Genomic DNA, 17952 nt, shown 5'->3' with positions numbered 1-17952 from the left:
TATATATATATGTGTGTGTGTGTGTGTATCCTGGTAGGATTAATTCCTATTAGTCTTTTAAATTAAAGTCTCTATTATTCTATGTGTATACATGGTCTGTATTCATGGTTACAATTCCAAAATACCAGTATAGAGGTAAGAAAACTTTTTGGAGTTGGTTCTCTCACCTTTACAGTTACCTCACATCTCCAGGAGTGGACTGTAGGGTCCCTATGTGGTGAGTCATCTTAGTGGCTCTTATACTACTGTGTATTGCTTTTAGTTTTCAACTTTCTACTTCTGGGGATTGGCCAATGGCTTTGTTCATGCTATGCAATTGCTCTGCACTGACCCACAGCCCACTCCATTTTAGCATCCTAATATTGTCAGATTGCTTAAGTTGAGGTTGCTCTTGTAGTTCAGCCAGCAACACAATATTTTTCCTTATAGTTTTTCTCCAACTGTGCTAACAACCTTCAAAATTTTTGCTATCTTGTTGGATAAGAAATAGCCATTTTTGTTTTCTTTTTAGAGATAATGTTTCATTATGTTGTTCAAGCTGGCCTTGAACTCCTAATCTCAAATGATCATCCTCAGTTTCTTCAGTAGGGATTCCTGGCATGAACCACTATGCCTAGCATATAATTGTTTTGGAGTATCTTTTCTGTCAAGATATGTACAACTGTCTGATCTTGCGCTTTCTTGCCTATTGGTGCTGGGGATCAAATCTTGGGCTTTGTGAATGCTTGGTTAGTATTCTTGCAGCTGACCTGTATTCCCAGTCCTTGGTTTTTGGAGGAAGGATCTTACTACACAGCTCAGGCTGACCATGAACATGTTATCTCCCTGTGTGGAATGCTGAAGTTACAGGCTTGGGCCACCAGGGATTCTCTGTCTCAAATTTCCTTGTTCTTTCATCATGTTTCTTATTGGCCTTTGAGTAGATAAATTATAATTTGTATAATGTTGAACATTAGGTTGGCCATTTAATTCCTGTTACATCGCAGTAGACCTCATTGTGCTCTGTGTAAGGGTATACAGAGGTGCCTGCTAACTGTGTCTTAGATACAGCAAGCTCCATGCTGATGTGAATTCCTGTTTACAGATATCAGCTGGTCCAAAGCCCCTTGTCCTCAGTTATGTTTGCCCTACTCAGGTCCAAAAGGTGTGATTAATGACTGGCGCCGCTTTAAGCAGTTGGAGACAGAGCAGAGGGAGGAGCAGTGCCGGGAGATGGAGCGGCTGATCAAAAAGCTGTCTATGAGCTGCAGGTCTCATCTGGATGAAGAAGAGGACCAACAGAAACAGAAGGACCTCCAGGAGAAAATTAGTGGGAAGGTAATGGCTTCTTCAAGGCTTCCCTGGCTATTGGAAATGGGCGTGGTAATTCAGGAAGGGAGGGAATTAGATTTGGCTTCTGAGATGCATTGAAGTGCAGGGCAAAGCTGGGAACCCTGTCATAACTTGGGGTGCATCTGGGTTCTCAGCTCAGCTATACATTGTTATGGCAAGATCTCTTCCTGAACCTATGTTTTCATTTGCTAAATGAGGTCATTACTTGTATCTTCTGCAGCTCAAATAATCATCTTAGGGATTGGCCTTTTAAAAGTGTGGAGTTATGTACTTGAGGTCAGTTCCCAGAACCTATGTAAAGGTGGGAGGAGAGAAGCAGCTCCACAGTTGTCCTCTGACCTCCATCTATATGTAGAACATGTGCACACAGTAATAGCAAATTGACATTTAAAAATATCAGCCAACATGAGAGTGCAGATAAAGCATTAAACCAAGTTGATCCCTTTTGACTGGGAAATGATTTCAGGTCCTAAAACCTAGACAAAGGCAGTATGAGCTGAAAGAGCCAGTCACAGCAGCCACGCAGGAGAGTCTCAAGTTGTAGCGATGGGAAGAAGATAATGCAGAAGGGTGCTGGTTATGACACTACTGGCCCTGTGTTCCAGTTTAGTGAGGTCCTGCTTAACACCTCTAGGCTATACAGTATTAGTCAGAGAATTTTTGCTGCACCAGGCCAGGAGAAAGAAAATGTCTGTCAAGGAAGCTGGCTATAGCACAGTGTGCCTGCTGCTCACAGTCATTGAGCAGAGACACCGGAATGAAGCAGCAGTCATGTGATCACAGGTCAGATGTAAGAGATTCTGTCCCTGTCTTCTTCTTCTTTTTTTATTTTTAAAGATTTATTTATTTAATGTGTATGAGTACACTGTAGCTGTACAGATGGCTGTGAGCTGTGATGTGGCTGCTGGGAATTGAACTCAGGATGGCCCCACTCGCTCTGCCCTGGCGTAATACACTGTAGCTGTCTTCAGAGGCACCAGAAGAGGGCGTCAGATCTCATTACGGGTGGTTGTGAGGGATCCGAACTCAGGACCTTTGGAAGAGCAATCAGTGCTCTTACCCACTGAGCCATCTCGTCAGCTCCCTGTCCCTGTCTTCTTAAGTTACCTATAGTAGACCAGAACTGGAAACTAACTGCCTGGCGAAAATGAGGCTAGGGGAAGGTTAGTATGATGTATATATATCAATTTGTAAAAATGTTTGGAAACATGAGGAAATATTTATAAATTATCATTAATTTTTTTTTTTTTTGAGACATAGTCTCACTGTGCTGGCCTAGAATTCACTATGTAGACCAGGCTGTAGATCATACAGATCTGTCTGCCTCTGCCTATTGAGTACTGGGATTAAAGGTGCAAGCTACCATGTCCAGTCATTATAAAGTATTGTTAACATTGTCTAGAGCCAAAAGCAGGTTATGAGATACCCATAGCTGCTGCTACACAAGTAAGATAACTACAGTCAGCTGAGTGGCAGTAAAAAAGCTGGGCCTGGTAGTACATGCCTGTAATTCACTACATGAGAGGCTAAGATAGGCTAAGGATTGCTTGTTTGAAGCCAGCCTGGTGTATATAGTGAGAACCAGGCCAGCCTGTTCTACATAAGGAAATCTTGTTTAAAATTGGAAAGATAAAAACAAAAGAAAAAACTGGAGCTGAAGAACTGGCTCAGTGGTTAAGAGTACATGTTCTTACAGAGGACCTGGCACCCACATAGTGGTTCACAAATGTCCATGACTCCAAAGGCACCAAGCACTCATTTGGTATACACATAAATATATGCAGCAAAACACACATGAAATGAATACATCTTTAAAAAAAAAGCAATTTAGAGTTTGTGTTATGTGGATGTATGTACAAAGCAACATTGAGGTGTGTTCCTTTGGAAGTTCTTTAATTGTGTTGTCTTTTCAAAAAAAGTGTAAGAGTGACTAATATTTAGTTAAAACTGACAGAGGGAATGTTTATCCTAAAAGTGGTACTATGTGGTGCTACCTTTTTGGAATGAGAAGTAAAATGGTATTGTAGTTAAAAACTTGAGTTTTTAAAATCTAGTTTAAGGGGCTAGATAGATGGCTCAGTAGATAGAGACCCCAGTGCGGTTCTCAAAACCCACAAGGTGACTTCCAACTGTTCTTGGGAATCTGACATCCTGTTCTGAACTATGTAGGCTGGGAATCTGACACTCTTTTTCTGAACTATTAGGCACATGCATACCTCTTCACACAGACACATATAAACACATAATTAAAAAATAAAATTAGATCTTTAAAAATCCTAGTCTTGTACTTAATACTGATAAGAATTTGTGCAAATAATATAAAATCTTTGTGTTAACACCTACATTTACAAAATGGGGTTATTAAAGTTCTTCCAGTGAGATTAACTCAAGAATTCAGTGATAGGTGAATTCAATCACAATAGCAAGGGCATGTAGTCATAATTACTACATGGTAGGAGAGGGGCTACTTGTGCAAGTTGTCCTCTAACTTCCACAAGCACACCATGGTATGAGCATGCTCCTCTCCCCCAACCCCTGAAAGTAAAAGTAATTAAAATTTTTTCAAAGAGGATCTGGAAAGAAGATTCAGCTGTTAAAAGTACTTGTTGTTTTTATAGATGACCCTGGGTTTGGTTCCCAGCACCCACGTGATGGCTTACAATCTTTGTAATACCAGTTCCTGAGGATCCAGTGCCCTCTTCTGGCCTCCACAGACACCAACATGCACCTGGTGCACATAAAATACACCTCTGTCTATAAAAATTTTGAGAGAGATGACATAATATGAATAAGACACTAATGTGAAGCCTCATGTGTTCTAAATACAGAGTGCATATCCACATTGATCAAATGTGTTCCTTGTCTGTCTTTGTTTTCCTGCTGGTTTTCATACAGATGACTTTAAAGGAGTTTGCTACAATGGACAAGAACTTGGATGATGAAGAGTTTCTGCAGCAGTATCGGAAGCAGAGGATGGAAGAGATGCGACAGCAGTTTCATAAAGGGCCCCAATTCAAGCAAGTTTTTGAGATTCCCAGTGGAGAAGGGTTTTTAGATATGATTGATAAAGAACAGAAAAGCACCCTTATCATGGTTCATATTTATGAAGATGGTGTCCCAGGGACTGAAGCCATGAATGGCTGCATGATCTGCCTTGCCACAGAGTACCCCGCTGTCAAATTCTGCCGAGTGAGGAGCTCCATTATTGGGGCCAGCAGTCGTTTTACCCGGAATGCCCTTCCTGCTCTGCTCATCTACAAGGCGGGTGAATTGATTGGCAATTTTGTTCGAGTCACTGACCAGCTGGGGGAAGATTTCTTTGCTGTAGACCTTGAAGCTTTCCTACAGGAATTTGGATTGCTCCCAGAAAAGGAAGTCTTGGTGCTGACATCTGTGCGAAACTCTGCCACCTGTCACAGTGAAGACAGCGATCTGGAAATAGATTGAACTGATAATCTAGTTCCGTAGCTATCTCATTGTTTGGGCTGGAGGACACATGTCTGTATTTATTTCTGTCCTTCCTGTGTCTTCTGGCTTTACAGCTGTTCTTTGTAGTCTCATTTAGTATGTGAAAAGTCAAGAAATTCTTAGATTAAATCAGAATGCTGACTCATTTTGTGGCTAGCAGTAAAGTGACTTCAAATTATATCAACAGGAAGCTGGGTCCTTGAGCTGTTTACTTCTCTAGCGTGGCATCTCTGATACTGTTTCTAGTCAATATTGACATGGCACCCTTGAAGGCAATGTCTTGAAAATTGTCTTCTGATGACCTCAGAATTCTACTGGGTCTGAGAGTATAATTCCCTAGTGAGTGTGTTCTGTGCAATGTAAACAGTGCATTTCCATAATCACTTGATTGCAAATCATGTTTACTTGCAATCAGATGCATAGCTGCACTTTTTTTCTCTAGATCCTTCTCTACCAGGGTCCATACAAGGTTGGGAATGTAGCTCAGTGGTGAACTCTTAACCTAACATGCACATGACCCCAAGATATCTGTTTCCTAGCACTATCAAAACTAAAGGTTCCAGATGGTGCCTGGTGCTGTAGTTAGCTGTGGCTTCTGCTTCAGGAATCAGTGGTCCAGTCCAGCATAATGAAGTATGAACAGGAAACGGTGGTTTTTGTTGACTGCTGTCATGTTAGAAGGCAAACATCCTATTGACTGACATTGGTGTAGGTAGAGCTTGAAAACCTCAGTTGGAGGACATTTCTGTACTCCTGCTCATCAGTATCTATTCCTGTTATTTAACAAGGTAACTTCTTTTTTAACCTCAACTTTTTAAAAAGCTTTTTTTGCCTATTAGAAAAAAAGATCATATTTAGTAGAAGAAAATCAGCCAAAATATAGGTGTAAAAATGGTTTAAAAATATAATTCTGCCACCTAAATACTGTATGTTTTGGTATAGTTCATATATAGTTTTTTTTTTTTATGTATTCATAGGATTTGGTTTGTCTTTAAATAACACTGAGATCATTCAGAGCATACTGTCTGATAGTATGGTCAGCTACTAACATCAGATGTTTTTCATGTTACTAAATACTCTTCTGTAACATTTTAATAGCTGTTGATATTCCACTGATATACTGTAATCTGCTTGGTGGTTGGTTTTTAGAAAGATGGCAAACATTTTTATTACAAACCTTTTACTATGAAATGTGTTCATCATAGAACATACAATAAAAATTAAGCTAAAAAGATATTTAAAAGCCATACAGTTTTACTACTGATAATTACTGTCACCATTTTTACAGATCTCTTTATAGCTTTATGTGTATGTGTGTATTTATAAAATTCATTGTCATTCAAGTTTCTTTTTCCCTTTTGGTTATTTATATGTCCTAGTATCAGTGGAAAAGAAATGTAATGTGGAAGTAAATATTAGCTTTAGTATGCACACTTGAGTTTTTTGGTTGCTCAGAAACTAACTGTAAATGAGTCTTGAAAGTATCTGTTGGGTTTAATCAACAAAAACAGTGTCATTTTCTGACTACGGAGCTCATTGCACAAGTGAGAAAAATCATTAGGAGCAGAGACAACTGATGTCAATATTCTAGTTTATTTCTTTCCAGTCCTTTTTTCCCCCATTCTTAATAACATTGATAGTTACTGAATTCTGTGTCCTACTTTATGTAATAGTACATACTAAGAATACTTTGGTATATTGTAAAAGTTCTGAATAAATCAGTTGCTTTATAGTTCACCATTTAAATAAACCATACCATATTAACTCAGTCCCTGTATATTAGATATTTAAACTCCCAGCATTTTGCTAAAGTATTAAACATCTTTGTGATTTGCACTGTGTTTTGGATCACTCATATACAGATGTCTAGAAGAGTCACTGAAAAAATTGACAGGAACATGTAAAAATTTTTTTTCTTCACAAAATAATTTTGATAATTTCATATACAGATATAATACATTTTGATTATGTTTACCATACTGTTACTCTTACTTACTCTTCCCAAATAATTATTATTTCACTTTGAGGTCTTTTTGGGTTTTGATGATCCTCTGAGATTAGTTATGGTTGCTTACATGAACATGAGGAAGAAATTTATATTGACTGGATCTGGGCAACTTACTAGCAGCTACACTACTGAAAAAAATATCTCCCCTTTTTCTCAGCAACCATTAACTGCCAATAGCTTCTTAGGAAGGGGTGAAGCCTCGTGAGCCTCTCTTCCATCCATGATATATTCTATCACAATTATATACAAAACATGAATATAATATTTTGACCATATTTTTGCCTTCTCTTATTCCCTTCACCCTCTCACTGAACCCCTTTGCAATGAATCCTCTTCTTTCATGTTCTCTCTCTCTCTCTCTCTCTCTCTCTCTCTCTCTCTCTGTGTATGCTCTCCACTGCTTATGATTCCTTACATAAGTATTGGATGGGGGTTATTTATTTGACTATGGTGACTTAGTGGCTAATCTCCCTTACCTAACAAACATTAATTGGGTTGGACCTTACTAACCCCTCCCTTATCTATGACAGGATGTTAATAGGCTCAGTCATGTTCAGGTAGTCAACTACTGTGGTTTCATGTCCAATAGTGTCCAGAAGATAACAGTTTACAGCACTCCTTCCTATCTTCTAGCTTTTATTCAGCTTGATTTTCCTGTGAGTTGCAACCAAAGTGTGTGGTGGTTTCAGTTTTCTTTTCAACTTATAGAATGTGGAAAGCCCAATCTTGTGTGGGTGTTATCCAGCTAATCCCAGTTGCTGTAAATCCGTAAGTGTAATGGGCCATATCATGTCAGGAAGACAGACACCTTTTCCCCTTCATTTAACTAATTTTTTTCTCACTCCCCATCCATTCTGTTCCCTAAGCTTTGGAGGAGATGACCATTAAACAGTTCCCTTTCCTCAGTCCTTTGACTAGTTCTGATCTCTGCAGAAATGAGTACCTACTGCAAAATAGGAGCTTCCCTGGTTAAAGCTGACAGCAACATAGAGTTATGGTACAAACATCAATATTTAGAGGCAATATGATAAACATGACATATCCACTTAGAAAAAAGCATTGATAGCATTATAGTTCGCTTTCTATTGCTGTAACATAACTAAAAGCAACTTGGGAAAAAAGGGGTTCTTTTCAACTTTCAGTTTATAATCTGTCACTAAGGGAAGTCAGGGCAGGAACTCAAGGCAAGGACCTGGAAACAGGAACTATAGTAGGAACCCTGCTCACTGGCTTTCTCTTCATGACTTGCTCAACCTGCTTTCTTACACAACTCAGGACCACTTGGCCAAGGGTGCACCACCCACAGTGGCTGGGCCCACCTACATCAATCATTAATCAAGAAAATGCCACATGGTCTTGCCTACTGGACAATTTCATGAAGACATTCTCTCAATTGAGGTGCTACCTTTCCAGATAACTGTAGCTTGCATTGTTATCAAATAAGCAACAAACACAAACATAAACTAGTACAAACAATTTCCCTTCTAGGTCCTGTGATCTCTTCAGTCATAGACTTTTGGCTAAGTTTGGAGTACTAGATATGAATTCTCTCCTGTAAAGTGGGCCACAAATGGAGTCAGTAAGTAGTTGGTTCCCTCCATCCATAACAGTCTTGCTCTCCAGGTCATTAGTGTAGCTAGCTTGCAGGGGCCATAGCTTAATAAGACTATTGATAACTTTTATTCCCCAGCAAAGTACAGTTAAGATAGTTTTTCTAAAACTTCTATTTTTGTAGGAAAGAAACATACAAACAGAATCTTGACTTTCAAGAACAGCATTCTAAAGTAAAAGAAATAGGCATGTTATAGGAAAAGTACTAGAATGTATAGCAAAAGTCACATGGGTATTTTAAAGGATAAGAACATGAAAGCAGCCGGGCAGTGGTGGCGCACGCCTTTAATCTCACTACTTGGGAGGCAGAGGCAGGTGGATTTCTGAATTCGAGGCCAGCCTGGTCTACTGAGTGAGTTCCAGGGCAGCCAGGGCTATACAGAGAAACCTTGTCTCGATAAAGCAAGCAAGCAAGCAAAGTAACAAACAAACAAACATGAAAGCGATGAAGGAAGAAGGATTTATTTTGGTTCATAGTCTGAAGGGATATAGTTCATTATAGTGGGAAAGCATGGCGTCAGGTAGCTCTATTAGTAATAGCATGTAGCAGCTGATTGTCACACAGCTGATTGTCTATCAGGGAATAGAGAGACCTGAGATTAGCTACCCCATGGTTTTTTTTTTTTTTTTGGTCTGAGATGGGGTTTCTCTGTGTAGCCCTGGCTGTCCTGGAACTCACTCTGTAGACCAGGCTGGCCTTGGATTCAGAAATCCACCTGTGCTGGGATTAAAGGAATGCACAAGCACTGCCCGGCTCACTTTTCTTTTCTTTTTTTATTAGATTTTTTTAAATTTACATTGCAAATTTTACCCCCTCCAAAAACTTCCCTATCCCATCCCCCATCTCCTTGCTCACTAACCCACCTGCTTCCACTTCCCTGTCCTGGCATTCTCCTACACTGGCGCATCAAGCCTTCATAAGAGCAAGGGCCTCTCCTCTCATTGATGTCCCACAAGGCCATCCTCTGCTACATATAGGGCTGGAGCTATGGGTCCCTCCATATGTACTCTTTGGTTGATGGTTTAGACCCTGGGAACTCTGGGGGTACTGGTTGGGTCATATTGTTGTTCCTCCTATGGGGCTGCAAACCCCTTCAGCTCCTTGGGTTCTTTCTCTAGCTCCTCCGTTGGGGACCCTGTACTCAGTCCAATACCCCATGGTCTTATGGTGCTATATCTACCAGGTAATTCTCATGTCAGAACGTCCCACAACCTTTCAAAATAGTGCTAACATCCAGGAACCATGTATTCAGACACAAGTTTTTACATTCAAACTCTTAACATTTCAACCCGCCAATAGGCCTATGGCCATCATTTTATTCTTTCATATCTGTGTATTGTGAATTCTGTTCCTTTCCTCCCATTTTCTTTACACCCTGCAAAAGCAAATCTCTTTGCCTTATTAATTTTGGTTTTGTTTAGTGTCACATAGATCTTAACTGGGGACACCTGTCTAATCCTGAATTTGGAACTAACTCACCAATAGATATATAACATGTCTTCCCTTCTACTGGGCTCTTTCCACTGCCTGCAGATTAGCAGCACATGGTACAGCCCCATGTGGTCTGTAGTGTTTTGAATGAGAAATGATCCTCAGAGTCTCAGGCTTTTGACCACTTGGTTCCCAGTTGGTGGAACTGTTTGGGAAGGTTAGGAGATTTGGCTTTGCTGGAGGAAGTATGTCCCTTGGGAGTGGGCTTGGAGATTTTTGCTGTTTTGTCTTTTTGAGATATAGTTTCTCTGTGTATCTCTGGCTGTCCTGGAACTCACTTTGTAGCCCAGGCTGGCCTCAAACTCAGAGATCCACCCGCCTTTGCCTCTCCAGTCCTGGGATTAAAGGCGTGTACCACCATGCTGGCTAGGTTTGAGATCTTAAGGTCTCATCCTACCTTTTTTTTTTCCTTTTTGCCTTTTCTGCTTTGTGCACATGGTTAAAGATGTAAGCGCCCAGCTTTCTGCTCCTGCTGTCCTGTTTCCCTGCCATGATGGAATCCTACCCTTTAGTAATGGTGAGCCCTAGTAACTCCAACTTTCCTTGGTGATTGTCCCGTGTTCTTGGCATTTCCAACATCCTAGTCTTTACTTTCATTTTTATGTACAGTCTCACTCACAAACTACATTCAGAAAAACTGACATTGTTTCTATTTTCCTATTGAGAAAGACTGCTTATATCCATGTTTTGAAGTGCTTATTACTCTAATAGTTTCAAAGTCATGGGTCTATTTGGATGGATATTCGAGCAGGGTGAGAGGTGGGAATCTAGTTTCAGTGTTCCATATCTCTACAGGGAAATAAAAATCAAAAGCACACTGAAATTTCATCTTACCCTAAGCAGAGTGGCTATTACCAAGAAAATAAAAAGCAACGCCAAGTGTAATGCCTTGTTCCTGTAATCCTAGCACTCGGCAGGTAAGGCACAAGCATTGCTGTGAGTTCAAGGACAGCATAGGTTACATAATGAGACTGTCTTAAAAACAAACACAAGCAAACAGACAAATACCAGCCTTCTGCCTCAGAAGGGCACTTCACACGTAACTCAGGCCTGAGGTCCTGAATTTCATCCCTGAAACCCACATAGTAGAAGTAGAAAAACAAACTTCTGAAACTTGTCATCTGACCTTCATATGTATGTGTGTGTGTGTGTGTGTGTGTGTGTGTGCGCGCGCGCGCGCTCGCGCATGCATGTGTGTGTACACACAAGGAGTTATACTCACAGGGTGATGGCACTCCCCTGAAGAGTCATAAAGTATTTAACAAAAATTCCAGTGTTAGGCATAGGAATTCTCCCCTTGACTTGAGACATTCACAGGGAACTCCTAAAATAATTATCAATGTCCTTTGGCTGCCTTTTAGAACTTGAAGGTAGGGCCCTATTGTGAAGACCCCACACACATGTTAGATACAGGAGTTTGAGAAATCAAACTGATCTTGAAGCCTTCTCCCTGAGGGCTGACTTTCATTATTTTGGAAGCTGCTAAGAGGAAGACATAATTCATAGTTTTACCTGGATGTAAAACCTACAAAACCACAATGACCAACGTTACCTAGATACCTCCAAAAGTCCAGTGGTGTCATTTTTGTCTCAGGGCTAACCAACAGCTGTTTGGTAGACTTAACACCAGCTCAATGGGATGAAATTCACTATAAACCTAAACAGCTACCCATGGCTGGAGAGGTCATAGACCCTAGAGAAGAACCTACTATGGTCATTTTCCTAAACTAATATAATACTTTCTAATGGTATTCTAAGTAATTATCCTTATAACCACAGATAAATAAGCTTTTTTTTTTTTTTTTTTTTAGCAGATAGAGACTGTTACAGAGATTCGCAATTGGTCAAAATGCAGAGACAACATGACCGTTGAGTGTCCAGTCCCAACATATATATCTGCAACACAAGCCCTACCTTTAAGGGTCAGGGATAATTACAGAAGTGGTAGGAAGAACATAAGAGTATGGAATCAGGACACCTATGCTAGCTAGTGTCCTCTAGATATGACAAGGAAACAGTACCTGTGAAATCAATCTCAACAATATTATAACCAAGAGCTGTATAATGGCAACACCAGTTGACATACCAACATGGATGGGGGAAGTTCCACAAAGTCCCCTGGATGAAGAGCTAACAGTTGGTCAGTGGTTGTGGAGACACAGAGAATCAGTTTTCTCCAAGGACAAGATAATACATAGGTTATTCAATCTTAAGTAGTCAGTCCTTGACATATGGACATACAAGCAACACCTATGTTGTATATTCATGTGTACATACATACATACATACATATATATGTTGGTGAATAATAATAATAATAATAATAATAATAATAGTAAAAATAATAATAACTGAAGAAGAGGCCATGACGTTTGGAGTGGGGGTGGGGACGATGATGATGATGATGATGAAGAGGATGATCATAACAGGAGAGAGAGGTAAAAGGGATGGAAGTGATGTAGATATAGTACAGATGTGTAAAGTTATTAAAAGAGAAAAAAATATAGAAGGAAGATATAAAGTTGAAAAGAGTCGTGGAAGGAATTGGAGGAGGAGTTTGGGGGCAGACATGTTAAAGATAAATTGCATCGATCTATAATTTATTTATTTATTTATTTATTTATTTATCATTTTAAATTTCAGATTTTATTCCCATCCTGGTCCACCCTCCGACTGTTTCACATCCCATACCTTCTTCCCTTCCCTCTGTCTCCACAAGGATGTTCCTACCCCATCAGATCTCTAAACTCCCTGGGGCCTTCAGTCTCTTGAGGGTTAGGTACATCTTCTCTGACTAAACCCAGACCCAGAAGTCCTCTGCTGTATGTGTGTTGGGGGCCTTATATCAGCTGGTGTATGCTGCCTGGTTTGAGATTTCGGGGGTCCAGATTAATTGAGACTGCTGGTCCTCCTACAGGGCTGCCCTCCTCCTTGGCTTCTTCCAGTTTTTCCCTAGTTCGACAACAGGGGTCAGCAGCTTTTGTCCATTGATTGGGTGCAAATAGTGCAAATCAAAATGACCCTGAGAGTCCACCTTACACCAATCAGGATGGCTAAGATCAAAACCTCAGGCAACAGCACATGTTGAGGTTGTGGAGAAAGAGGAACACTCACTCCTCCATTGCTGGTGGGATTGCAAACTGGTACAACCACTCTGGAAATCAATCTGGAGGTTCCTCAGAAAATTGGAAACAGATCTACCTGAAGACCAGCAATATATCCAAAAGATGCTCCAATATGCCACAGGGGCACGTGTTCCATTATGTTCATAACAGCCTTGTTTGTGATAGCCAGAAGTTGGAAATAACCCAGAAGTCCCATGACAGAAGAATGGATACAGAGCATGTGGTTCATTTACACAATGGAATACAACTCAGCTATTAAGAATGAGGACATCCTGAGTTTTGGAAGCAAATGGATGAAACTAGAAAATATCACCCTGAGTGAGGTAACTCAGACCCAAAAGGGAATGTATGACATGTAATAAGTGGATATTAGCCAAAAAAAAAGTACAGAATACCCAAGATACAGTCCACAGAACTCAAAGAGGTCAACAAGCTGAAGGGCCTAAGTGAGGATGCCTCAGTCCCTCTTAGGTGGGAGAAGAAAACAACCACAAGGGGTGAAGGAGAGACCTGGAAGGGAAAGTCAACAGGGGCAGGGTGGGAGTGGGCCGAAGGGGAAGGTGGGGGAAAAGGACTGAAGCCCCGTGGGCCAGCAGAAAGAATGGAAACAGGCTCCCTGGGAAGGGAGCTCCCTGCTACCTGGGAGGTAGCAGGTTGGGGGAACCCTCCAGAATGTACCAGAGACCTGGGAGGTGAGAGACTCTCAGGAATCAAAAAGAGGGACCTTAGATGAAATGCCCTACAGTGGGGAGAGAGAACTTGTAGAGCCCACCTCCAGCAGAAACTCAGGGCATCAAGTGAGGGATGGGTTGCCATCCCACAGTCAAAATTCTGACCCATAATTGTTCCTGTCTGAAAGAACTGCAGGGTTGGAAATGGAGAGGAGCCTGAGGAAAAGAAGGTCCAGCGACAGGCCCAAAGTGGGATCCAGCTCAAGGGGAGGCCCCAAGGCCTGACAATATTACTGAGGCTATGGAGCACTCACAAAAAGGGACCTATCATGACTGCCCTCCGAAAGGAGAGGGGAGGGAACAGGGGATGCATAAAAATTTTAAAGAAAAAAAAATCCAAATCTTGCCAAGTCATGGAAGTGATGGTTATAACTAGCCATAGCCACATGGTGGCAGCAGAGGAGTGGAGATAAATAGTTCAGCCGCTGTCTGGTAACCTTAAGAGCAGACTGGGACTTCAGAGGCTTAAATGTGATGATGTATTATTAATCATACCAGAGAATTAGAAGCAAGAGCAAGAAAACATTGACCTCACACACTTTAGACGATGAGCAAAAATAAAATGTTATTTGATGAATACAACATGCATACACTTAACTGTATACATGTTAGATGCTGGTCAGTTAAGGGTCAGTAGGAGAAACAGGCCAAAAAGGAGAAGGGAGAGATGTCCCAACAGCAGTGATGTCTGACATCAGACATGTAGCTCCCTCACAAGAGCACTATAATATTTAGCTGAAATGCAGTCCAATGACTCATTAGCCTGCTTAGTGAGTGTGCACAAATGTATTGAAACCATGTGTTTGGTCAGTGCGTGAGAACTTTATATGAATGATGTAGGAAGCCGGCCCGCAGCGTTCCTACTTCCGTGGGGTTCCACGAACCGGGAATTTGGGGACCTGCAAAGTAAATGGGCAGAGAAAGAGAGACGACGCCAGGAGAAAGTTCTCATCAAGGCGTAATCTTTACTTAGTGAAACGGGATATTTATACAAGAGGCAACTCAGGTATGCATATAACAACTAGGTGAGTACATAGAGGCAACTCAGGTATGCATATAGCGACTAGGTGAGAACAGACATTCGGCAGAATCAAAGCTAAGACACTAATACAAAGGATTCCGGGACAGGGACGGAGATCAAAGCTCACGGCTTCCTAGGAAGCCGGGTATCTGGTTCTGATTCATTTCCATGGGCTCCAAACCCCTAGTGAGTTGAGTCGGTTGTCGTATCTGGCGTCGGTTGGAATTCTTCCATGAACACAGCAGGGCCACCACAGAATGATATTAAATAACTCTCACAATAATTTCTGAGTGATATTGTCCTGTATTTGATAAGCAATTTTCCTGAGGTCAATGGGCTAGTAAAGAGTTAAGTCAAGAGTTAAATGTAGGAATCAAGACATAAATGCAGGAAAATACCATTATGAAGCCCATATACTAACTTGAAAATTATCTGAAAGGCTTAACTTATCGTTTTCCTGTGGTGATGCTGGTGATTAAAGTCAGGGTTCTCTGCTTGGCAGGCAAATGATTTGCCACCAAGTTATACCACTGGCCCCACTGACTTAATGTGAAGGACAAAGACATCTTCTCTCAGTGATTCTTTTTTACCATGTCTAAATCTCATTCTAGAAATTCAGGGCAGTTCTGTGACAAGAGGTTTGAAAGGAGAGGAGCTAAGTTGTAGGATGTGGAAAGTGAAGCTGAGACTACTTTGCAAAGGAGTTAATGACTTCTAGTTTTTTCCTTATTACTCTCTAGAGGGAAAAAAAGTAAAAGAAAACCTAGTGAAGGACCTCCCTCCCTGTCCTAGTAAGGTTTCTATTGCTGGGAGAAACACCATGGCCAAAAGCAGTTTCGAGAGGAAACTTTTATTTTCAGCTGTTTATGTCAGCTTACAGTTCCCACTATGAAGGGAGGTCAGGACAGGAACTCAAGCCAGGAACCAGGAGGCAGGAACTGAAGCAGAGGCCATGGGGGAAGGCTGCTTGTGCTCTACATGATTTCTTCTACCATCCAGGTTTACCTGCCCAGGGGTTGGCACTACTCACAGTGGGCTGGGTCCTCCCATATCAATTATTATCAAGAAATTATTAATCAAAAATTATTAATCAAGAAAGTGTCCCACTGGCTAATGTAATAGAGGCATTATCTCAACTGATGCTTTCTTCACAGAAGATTCTAGTTTGTGTCAAGTCAGCACACTACTTTACTGTTTTCTTCTTCCATTTATTAGTAAGAATCCTCTGGCTTTGGCTCCATCTAGAACATTTCTTTAATTCCCAACCATGTCCTACCTTCTAAGAAGAGAAGAGAATAAAAGTGACTGTGTAAGATGAAGGTGAAACTTGCTTGTGAAATAGCTTTGGAAACTTGCTGACATTTAAGTTGGCCCTTGTCAACATTCAGATATATGAAGTTGTATGCAGAAACATTCATATATGTTTGCAAGCAAACGTGTACATGTACAGGTGTGTGTAGATTCTGTTTGGTTCCTACAAATACACAGGCATGAAATATGGACCCAGAGTGTGCACTTACATCCAAATTAGCAGACGAGCATAGATACAAGAACCAAAATCCCATATAATTATGCACACATTAATTGCATATAATCGAATAGTAACATTTAGAATTTAAATTTTAGATAGTGACAACCCCTCACATTTCTGTTCACAGTGGTGCATAGAATCATGCACAGCTACTGTAGCCCATAATATACATTCATATTTCATTGACTGCCTGTTCTTTGCAAGCCATCTACAGTGGGTCTGCTTGTGTACACAAAACCATACACAAAACCAATACCTTCTCTGATCACACAATCCCTCCCTCTTGCACAGCCCACAGCTCCCACAGCTTTGCCTCTTACATATACTGTATTTGCATAGGCCCATAGTAGATCAGAGATGTGTCACTATAGAAAGGCCTGTTTTCATTTAACTGCCTTTTTGCCCCTAATGACACCACTGTGTAGCTACTGCCATGCCCACTTGTCTACTCCAGTAACATCTGCAGTATCAGGATTAAAAGCCTGATCATGGCCGGGCGGTGGTGGCACACGCCTTTAATCCCAGCACTTGGGAGGCAGAGGCAGGCGGATTTCTGAGTTCAAGACCAGCCTGGTCTACAGAGTGAGTTCCAGGACAGCCAGGGCTTACACAGAGAAACCCTGTCTTGAAAAGCCAAAAAAAACCAACAACAAACAAACAAACAAACAAAAAAACAAAAAAAAAACCCAAAAAACAAAAACAAAAACAAAACAAAACAAAACAAACCTGATCATGGACAAGAGGCATTATGACTTCAAAGGGAGTTTGTGCCTCCTGGGTATTCAGTTAGTTGTGGCAACCCCTAACTCAGAGGTAGCCCAGATATGTCCTTGCGAACTCACGTGCTAGGTGCCCACCAAGATATGATTTATTAGTAGCTAGACAAAATTGGACTTTGCTCTCTGACCTTTACCAATGTTCCAACATCTTAGCCAAACCCTGGCTTGGAATTTTGTAAAGAATGTTACCCATCCAGACTAATTGCCTTCGGCATTGTGGGTAGGGCATTGAAGCTTACAAAGTGGGAGACTTATCCCAGGGCAAGGTCAAGTAGAATCCTTATTCTCAGTCATGTACTACAGCTGAACCACTCCTAGGAATTAGCAAGAAAGAGACTTGTCTCTACTAGCCCAGAAGATTAGCATAGTGGGCGTTTTACTAAGGTTGGGTGGGACCTTGAGCCGAGTGTGTATGAGAGACAGTGTGCAGCAGTCAGCATTCTAGAGGCTTCGAGATTCGAGCCTCTACCCTCCTGGCTGGTGCACCTGCAGCCCTCCAGGACTCCAGCCGGGCCGCATGGGCCCGAGAGTGCTCAGAGCCCGGGGGTGCTGCACCAGTCCAGAGGAGATAGCTGCTGCTTTAGACCCAGTGTGTTTCAGGTGGCCTCAGATGTACCTCAACGGTTGAGCTGCCAGATTTCTGACTTCTCTTTTGTAATGATGGTAAAAGTCTGAAGTCATTTTAAAGAAATACATTCAGATCCTACACTTCCATGTGTCGTCTCTGCCATCATTTCTTTGCCTACGCCTTGTTGACCTGACTAGGACTCTGTTTCTTCCATGGGTTGAGGGAGGCCCAGACTGGCAGGTCCCCGGCAGCTACCATGATGAAAAAAATCACATAAACAATGGAC

The 17952-nt window shown here is 41.3% G+C and overlaps 1 protein-coding gene across 1 annotated transcript in view; it reads left to right on the top strand.

Annotated features, from left to right (window-relative positions):
* Positions 1-6633, top strand: part of Pdcl (phosducin like) — a 9521-nt gene extending 2888 nt beyond the window's left edge. The window contains exons 3-4 of the mRNA XM_031370051.1: positions 1136-1317; positions 4228-6633. Coding sequence (XP_031225911.1) covers positions 1136-1317; positions 4228-4779 — 734 coding nt within the window. The 3' untranslated portion in view covers positions 4780-6633. The remainder of the gene's footprint in view (positions 1-1135; positions 1318-4227) is intronic.
* The last annotated feature ends 11319 nt before the right edge of the window (positions 6634-17952 follow it).

This window comes from Mastomys coucha, unplaced genomic scaffold (genome assembly GCF_008632895.1).
Source record: "Mastomys coucha isolate ucsf_1 unplaced genomic scaffold, UCSF_Mcou_1 pScaffold15, whole genome shotgun sequence".
Classification (NCBI taxonomy): domain Eukaryota; kingdom Metazoa; phylum Chordata; class Mammalia; order Rodentia; family Muridae; genus Mastomys; species Mastomys coucha.
This window is presented reverse-complemented; position numbering and strand designations above follow the sequence as displayed.